The 9,231-nt window shown below is 32.0% G+C and overlaps 1 protein-coding gene across 1 annotated transcript; it reads left to right on the forward strand.

Annotated features, from left to right (window-relative positions):
• Positions 1-2,391: 2,391 nt before the first annotated feature.
• On the forward strand, positions 2,392-5,274 carry LOC109810571 (uncharacterized). Its single transcript, XM_020374055.3, has 2 exons — positions 2,392-3,364; positions 3,910-5,274. The coding sequence occupies exons 1-2, from the start codon at positions 3,155-3,157 to the stop codon at positions 5,128-5,130; spliced, it is 1,431 nt and encodes a 476-aa protein (XP_020229644.1). The 5' UTR covers positions 2,392-3,154; the 3' UTR covers positions 5,131-5,274.
• The last annotated feature ends 3,957 nt before the right edge of the window (positions 5,275-9,231 follow it).

The raw sequence follows: 9,231 nt of genomic DNA on the forward strand, positions 1-9,231 counted from the left end.
AACTAAACTCTCGAAGCACCACAACACATATCCTCACAACGAGATATTCATCTTTTAAAACGACACTTCTCTTAGTCCCAAGTCTACAACACAACACAACTACATGCATCGAACATTCATAACATAACTTCATTCAATAATATACAACTTATCATCATACAACTACGACTAATAATCAACTTATATTTTTATCAACTTAATAACGTCATCATATATCATCAAAGATCAATACATAAAGAGCTATATTAAATCATCATCTATATAAGGTAAACTATCATCATAGTTCAACATTTAAATAAACTAAGTTACAATTTCCATTTAGGATAACCATGTCCGACGCCATTCAATTCGCGTTCGGTGTCAGTGAGACAGAGAGTCTCTAACTCACTCACACTTGGCATCATTCCACTTGTGTCTAACGTAAATGAGACAAGGAATCTTTGTGTACATCACGCTCGATATTACAAAGCCCATGCCTGACGTTATTTAGGTAGATAGCTACTAACTTGATCATGTTGACATTACCAATCCTATGCATAACATCACCAAGTTAGAGAATTTCAAGGGTAATCACATTCAACACTCCTCATCTCATGCTCGACATGACCAAGTCAGAGAGTTTCACTCTAACTCATGTCCAACGTTATCCCGCACTTGGCATTAGTGAGGTAGAGAATCCTTAACACTTGTCACACCCAACATGATGACCAATTTTTCACTTAACAGAATCACGATTATACACTAATACTTGCGATTCTCCAAATTAAACCAATACACAACTCAAACAACAACACATATACCGGTAAAACAACTTAGAATCGTTATTTTGAACAACATGCAACAATCATAGGATCATAAGATCACTTTTTTCTCCTCAACACATTCAAAAAATCACAAAACTCAAAAACATAAAAGTTTCATCTTTCAATCGAACGACACAACCACAATGATGCATAATCCAGGCAAAAATTCAACAAAACAATTCAACAAACAATCTAAGAACTTCCCTTACCTCAAATCACCAAGAAAAGAGGTAAAAGAGGAAGAATGCAATCCTTCGAGGCACTTTGCACGACAACTCCTACACTTTGATTCTTAACTTTTCAAGCTTTGAATCTCAACTTAGTTACACAATCTACGCTCCAGGAAAATATCTGTACGCTATACAAGATCAATAGAAGGAAGAAATTTCTCTGACTTCAAAGCTCCTCTTTCTAACCTCTTTAGATTTCTTAAGAAAATGAATTTATCAAGTTTAACTCTCAAGAAAACTTTACATACATTCTTCTAAACTTGATCAATTTTGACCTTAACTTATAAACAACTAAACTCATAAGAATTATTTAATCTTTAGAGTTTTACAATAATTAAACAACCAATCACATAATCATTTAATTAATAAGTTTAACTAAGCAATCATATTACATAATTGTTCAACAAAATTAATTCAATCGAAAAAAAAAATGTTCACATTGAGCAATTTTTGTCAAAAGAAAAAATTTTATTAGCATCCAGCATTCTTTAAAGACTCGACAGTTCATGATAATTATTGTGCCAACTAAGAATTCCGCGGTAATATACACGAAACCAGTCTTCGTTAATTTTTTTTTTTCTTCTTAAATTGCAAGCAATGAATTCGTTGAAAAAGTTCGACAAAAAGAGTTTGTCTTTTCTTCTTTAGCATTTAAAACCGTGTCCGCTCTTAATTTTCTTTAGCAAGTGCAAATATATTTACTTCAGTATTTGGATCCCTGCAGTTAATAATTGAACTGTACGGGGTGCAGTTTTAAATCTAACCATGAATCATTTTTGAAAGGAATTTTCATGCTTCAAATTAATACAAAAATAAATCTTCTGAAAGGTTAAGATTTATGCGGTTGAAAATGTGTAACTATAGAAGATCTGAATCCATTCACTCCCACATTTCTAACAAGTCGATCCAATTTATATTTTATTAATTATTCATGGGTATCAAAACGGTGTTAAGAAGATTTATAACATTCACACATTTTGTTGAACCGATTTTCGATCTAAACCCCCATTTTTAAATAAAAGGAAAATTATGTTTCTACTTGTTTACATTGAAGATTTATAAAGTTGAACTTTGATATAGGTGGCTACAAATTTTGAGGAGAAAAATAGACTGAACGTGTTTTTGTGGTACAGGCATGGTCCAATTCTGAGGCTAACTGTTATATATATGTAGCAATGTGATTAAGTGCACTCTTGAAAGCTAGCTACAGTGTTCTCTATTGTCCTTTTGGTTTGAATGGTGCTGTCAAAAACTCACCAAGACAACGAGGCAATAGCGGATAAAAACCTTATTTGTCTTGCATGCTTTTACATGCACCTCTTCCTTTTGCATGGACAATGGTCCCCTTCTACGCCTATTGCAAACTCAACGCTCCTTCAACTAATTCATCCCTTTATTGCCTTCAACTACCAATAACACTTTTAATACCCTATCAAACTTCTCACTAACACTCACATAATTTCCACAATACTCATTACTCCTCTAATAATACTGTTCAATAAGACAATCACATAGGGTGTGCAATTTGCATAGCGTAGCTGCATAAAGAGGAAACACTGTTATTAACTTTTTTTGCTTCCGTTTTATAGGCCTCTCAGTTTCTTCTGCTCTGATCATATTAATGCCATTGTTATTATGACTTTGAGCTTCGAGAACTGTGCTAACATATATCGTGTTCTTTCTTAAATATTTATATATAATATAATACTTCCTTAGTTTTTCCATAAACACAAGAAGGAAGGAAGAGGTCAGGTTTCTTGCTCAGCTTTTGTGTTTCCTCCATTCCCACTATTCTGCCAAGTTTAAGCATAAATTCAGGATCTTGTTCTTTCTTTCTTGATACAACAATCCGTGTTCTTCCAAAACAACAGTAGTTTTCTGTAAGGGCCCATGTTGGGATATTTTTCTAGATACCCACTTCATTGTTGAAGGATACAATACAATTCCATCATCTGTTTCAACTTTCTCCCATCTTTACCTGCATCTTTTTTTATAATGCACATGTAAGACATCAACCATAAGATGCACTTGAATTCAAGCCAAGCACCTCCTACTTGTGGTTGCTTTTACCAATTTTGCTTCATCCATCTTGAATTTCTCTTGTTTTGACTCAATAACATCATGAAGAGAACCAGGGCTATTAGTCATGCCATGTTTGTTATTTTCATCCTCTCTATGAGTGCAATATGCTGTGGACAAGAGGACCTTGATATAGCTCCAATGGAGAAAGCAGAACAGGAAGCTCTATACTCCACCATTCAAGGCTTTGTTGGTGATTCCTGGAATGGCTCAGATCTCTATCCGGATCCTTGTGGTTGGACTCCGATTCAGGTACCGTTTTCCAGACACCTAGCTGTGCCTGTGTGCCATCACTGTCTAACCAACTACTTTGTACTGTGCTAGAGATAATATTTGAACAGTGCCAACTTGTTTTAATTTTGTAAGGTAATCGTTTCTTGATGAGTGTCAGATGGAATAGTGTAGCTACAACTACAAGGATATAGTTTCTGTTTGTTTAATGATTTGCACAGACTTTTTTCACAATCAACAGTGAAACTCTTAACAAAAACAACCATATTGTTCTACTGTTGAAGATTTTGGCCAATTGTTAATAGGTCCATAATTAAGACTTTGCACTCAATTTTATAAATGAACTCTGAGGTGAACCTAAGCTTTTTACGTTCTGCTGGATGCCAAAGGTAGAAGTGCAATCCCTTGTCTATCAATTGTTCTTCAGTAGTTGTCCTCCCTCTTTTTTTAAACAAGTTTTGTTGCCTATTTAACCATGTAACCAGAACTCTTTGCAAAATACTGAAATAGAACATGATGATCAATAATTTGTTTAACTGTGATCTCTGTGTTGTTTTCTTCTGTAGGGGGTTTCTTGTGATCTATTTAATGGATTTTGGTATGTTTCTGTGTTGAACATTGGACCCGTCCATGACAATTCTCTGAGTTGTGCTCAAGATTTGGAATTTAGGCCACAGTTATTTGAGCTCCAGCACCTAAAATCTCTATCCTTCTTCAGTTGCTTTCAATCACAAAACAGGTTTCCAGCTACCATCCCCACTGAAAACTGGGAGAAACTGGCTGGCAGCTTAGAATCACTGGAGTTTAGATCAAACCCGGGTCTCATTGGAAACATTCCCTCAGGTTTTGGTCTCCTCAAAAACCTCCAATCACTGGTGCTACTAGAAAATGGTATAACAGGTGAAATACCCTCAAGCATTGGCAATCTCATCAAGTTGAAGAAGCTTGTTCTTGCTGGAAACTATCTTACTGGGAGGATTCCAGATGTTTTTGGTGGACTAAACGAGTTATTAATTTTTGACTTAAGTAGTAATTCATTATCAGGGTCTTTGCCTTTGACACTTGGAAGCTTAACTTCAGCGTTGAAGCTTGATGTGAGCCACAACCACCTTGAAGGAAATCTTCCAAATGAATTTGCTAATCTTAAGAATCTGATCCTTATGGACCTTAGGAATAACAGATTCACTGGTGGGTTGACCTTGTCTTTGCAAGAGATGTCCTCCTTAGAGGAATTGGTTTTGTCAAACAATCCATTAGGTGGGGACATCAGGGTCCTAAAGTGGCAAAACCTCAAAAAATTGGCCATTTTGGAACTCTCTAACATGGGCTTGACAGGGGAAATTCCGGAGTCTATATCAGAATTAAAGAGGTTGAGATTTTTGGGACTTAGTAACAACAATCTCACAGGCAACCTGTCACCAAAGCTTGAAACTCTTCCTTGTCTCAATGCACTTTACCTAAGTGGAAACGATATAACAGGAGAGGTTAACTTCTCTAAAGAGTTTTTGGTAAAAATGGGAAGGCGTTTTGGGGCATGGAACAACCCCAACCTTTGCTACCCAGTTGGAGTAATGTCAACAAGTCATGTTCCATATGGGGTAAAGCTATGCTTGAAAGAGGCCAATTTGTTAGAATCTAATTCAAAAACTGAGCTTCTCAATGGGGGTATGAATCAGACTTTCCATTTCATAGCCTCTACGGGATTTTCTAGCTGTGCTACTAACGGCTTCTGGTGGACTTTTATGCAAGAAATATTGATGATGGCTTTATTCCTAATTCTTATATAGCTCTATAGGGTATAGACTTTAGTCAAGAAGAGTTTAACTCGGGCTTTAACCTTTTAGATGTTACATTACAGCTACTTGTATGTTTTTTGTATCTTGTTCTAACATAACATGATAATCTTATCAACTTTGTTATTTGGCCAAAAAGTTAGTTATTTCAAACATGGACACCAACGCGTACATAACCAGCTTATTATTATTTGTCCTTGTAACAGGACGGGGAATTTTAATTTTTATTCACTTTTTATGTTTTGAGGTTACAAGATCTTTCATTCTCAATTTTTGTCCATGGTTACATAACTTTTCACAGAGAATTATGTTCAATTGTATACATAATAAAGACTGGACTGTTAAGTTGTGTACGCAAGTAGTACGGAATAATATGAAATCACATGTTTTGTTGCGTAGTCCTTGCTATTATTCTTAATTTGAATCAATTTGTTTAGCTGCACAACAAATTCAAAATGATAATAATGGCCGAAAATGGGGTAGAATTTATCTGAGGATTGGCGCGTTCTGCTTCTAGTGCCACATTTGGGCATGTTTAGCTTTCAACGGTACCTAGACAAGAAGAAATGAAGAATCATTTACAATGTTAGGAGTACAGTGAATTTTATTATTTTGCAATTAAAAGAAAGATGGGAAAATAGAAGAAGATTCCTTCACCTGGATCTTGTGTCTGCCCCCACTTAATATTAAATCGATTTCACTTATTTACTTATGATTAGGTGTAAGGTAAAGTGGAAAAAAAATAAAAATAAAACAAGAACGAGAGAAATAGAACAGAACTGAATGGAAAAATGTGTTATTTGGACAAAAAAAAAAGAAGAAATGGGGAGTTTTTATTTATTTATTTATTTTTAAGAAATTACATTGATGTTTCTTGAGATTTATAAAATTGCATTGGCATCTTTGTTGTTTTTTTTTTTTTGGCGTTTATATTAATTTTCTTCGCAAGAAGTCTTAGCGTAATATTTTTCAAATTACATGTTGTAAAAATATTACGAGATATATTTTAATAATATACTTCTAATTAATATCTCATCCTATTTATTGTTCCGATTAAATATGTAGGGAATAGAACTTCTCTAAGAATGTTTAAGTAACCTAGTTATTTATTAAATGTGGTTGATCTTGTTGTTGTCATCTTTTTATCTATATTAGTGTAAAAGGAATATTTTGTGTTTCAATGTATTTTATTTAAATAATAAAATAAAAATAATTGATGTTAATTTAGGAATAATGAGTGGTAAATAATTGAAGAATCTGCATAAAAGAGAAGAAAAATTATACCAAAAGAAGTGGAGAAGAAATATGCACTATTTTTTAGGGTAAAATGCTTTAGAAAAAAGTGGAGTTGAAAAGTTCATACGAAACAAAAGTATACTTTTTATTAAAAAATATAAATATTTTATTTTTCTTAATTGTTTTTCTCTTTCAATATATTTTCTTTTATTTCAATTTCTAAATTAAATTTCAATAGTTTTTATTTTTAAAGAAATTGTATATATAGTTAATAATAATATTTTTAGATCATAATTTAAATTATTCATTATTATTCCAACTATAAGGCTATCGATATCATTAGGATTAATGCACTTGTGTTGAGATATTGTCCGCTTTGGTGATCCTTGGACCGTCATGATTTTGTCCTTAAAAGGTGTCTTGATAGGTTAAAGATAAAAAATGTTTATAAACTATCCTTAACCTCAACTTTTAAACGATGAGACTTTTATGTATACCAAAACAAACCCTCCAATCAAGACTAAAGTACAAGAGTGACATAACCCTCCTTCTAGTGCTAATGTTCCAATCCTAAACCTTAGCATCACTGCTTCTGTGGTATTGTTTACTTTGACACTCGTTAGATCATCATAATTTTGTCTTTAAAAAGACATATTAGTTTAAGAAGGGAAGGTATTTATAACCTATTCTTAGCCTCGATTCCTAAACAATATAAGACTTTTAGGCATATTGAAACAAGTCAAAAACTAAGGGACAAGAGAGACCTAGGCCCTCTTTCTAGCGCCAAGGTTTCAACCATAAGTTCATTGATATCATTAGGGTGATCTTGTTCTAGAGTTGTCAAAGTGGGTTCTGTCCCATAAACTAACTTGACTCATCTTGAAAATGGATCAAGCTAGACAAAAAAATCAAAAAATTCATGATTAGTCAATAAACTCAACTTGAACTTGGCTCACTTGAGTTGAATTCGTGGTGGATTGGATTGTCTACCTAACCCACTTACACCCCATCAACTCAATCCACAAATGATCTACTTCAAATTTATTAATATATATGTATTATTTTAGCAAGATATTATTTTTTTTGTAGATGAAGATGAAATTGATATTAAAAACATGAAGTTATTATAAATTTATCTACTAAAGCCTCTGATAAAATTTAATATTGATGGATAATCACTCCATTGACAAGAACTTTTATTTTTTTGTTTTAATTATTTAAAGTCATATACTTTTTAATTAATTAATATTGTATGCATAATGCTTAATTTGAAATTTTTTATTTTAGATAAAAGTTTATTTTAAATTATATATTTTTTTAAAAAATTATATGGGTTGGTGACTTTACCCATTTAACTCACCAATCCTAAATAAATCCTAAATAAATGGTAAGAATTTAATATTTTTATCTTAGTTTTGTTTTTCTTATCCTTTTCTATTTTGTTTTATTTTATCTAAATATAGTGTTAATGTTTACAAAGATAAAAACAAATTTAATTTTAATATAATTTTATTTTCATTTTTAAAATTTTAAATTTTATGAAATTTACCGTTTAATTTTTATAATAATGTATGACATGAATTAAAAGAAAATAAAATTTAAGACATACAAATAAAATAAAAAATGTTTACTATAAATAATAAAAAGTAAAACTTATGAAATTACAGAACCAAAGTGATATTGAAGCCTTTGTCATGTGGCTAGCACTTTTGAAGGGCAGTTATGAATTTAATGGTTTGAAAGTGAGGTGTGGAGGATTAGATTAGATTAGATTAGAGGTTTAGGGTAATAGGCCTTGTGCAGGGTGTAGGCATAGGGATGTGTGTCTATGTCTACGTATGACATGGGTACGTATCATAGGGTTAGGGTGGAAGTGGACGTACACCGCTTTTAATGAACCTTGTTATCATGCCCTTCATTTCTGGTTTTCTAAATTGTTCTTGGGACATTAGATGATGTACATTTGTCAGAATGGAACCAAATATCCAATTCAATGTTCTTCCTCTCCCTTTCTTCCAATCCTGAATCCTGTTCCCTACAAGGAAACTTGCCTTTCAATCTCACCATGCCTCCTACCCTGGATCGGAACATCATTGAAAATAAATTAATAGTATAACTTTTTATATAAAAAAATTAGAAAAAATATGTAAATTAACTTCTACAATTTTGACTCATGGCTAACCCACTACTTCAATTTTAAAAATGTAATGAAAAGTCCTGGAAGTGCCAAAAATGATTTTTACGTTACTTCTAATAAACTAGTGTATGGTTAAATATTTTGCACTCCTACATCGTAGAAATAATATATTTAGCCGGAAATTTAGGTTGAATTTTTGGCTCATATGAAAATTTATTGAATTTAGGATTTAAAATTTAAAGTTTATAGATTAGTGTATGGTTAAATATTTTGCATTCATACGTCGTAGAAATGATATATTTTGCGGAATATTTAGGTTGAATTTTTGGCTCATGTGAAAATTTATTGGATTTAGGATTTAAAGTTTATGTTGCAATAAATTAGAGAATGAATCATGACAAGACAATTTTTTTTTTAATTATGTGACTAAAGCATGCCAAACCTTTTCTTTTAAAAAATACTCCCAAGTATCATATGTAACTTTTTTGAAATTTGAACAATGTGCAATTTAATTTCTAAACTTTAGGAAATGATTTTTTTTGTTACAAAATTTTTATATCAGGATAAGATACCAATTGCACGATCTCATGTAAAAATAAAATTAACTATCAATCTCTTTAAAAAATTTCACTAAAATTATAAATAATTAAGTTCACATCAATATATATAAAATATAAAAAAGTCAAATTTAATGATATAACTTAATTAGTAGGAACAATGGA

The sequence above is a fragment of the Cajanus cajan genome, chromosome 7, assembly GCF_000230855.2.
Source record: "Cajanus cajan strain Asha chromosome 7, NIPB_CcT2T_4, whole genome shotgun sequence".
Lineage (NCBI taxonomy): Eukaryota > Viridiplantae > Streptophyta > Magnoliopsida > Fabales > Fabaceae > Cajanus > Cajanus cajan.

What these genes read in the sequence shown, in the direction of transcription:
- LOC109810571 (XM_020374055.3), top strand. Translation starts at nt 3,155, where the DNA reads ATGAAGAGAACCAGGGCTATTAGTCATGCCATGTTTGTTATTTTCATC. An exon ending in GTGGTTGGACTCCGATTCAG is followed by an intron (nt 3,365 to 3,909) that starts GTACCGTTTTCC and finishes TTTCTTCTGTAG; the next exon opens with GGGGTTTCTTGTGATCTATT.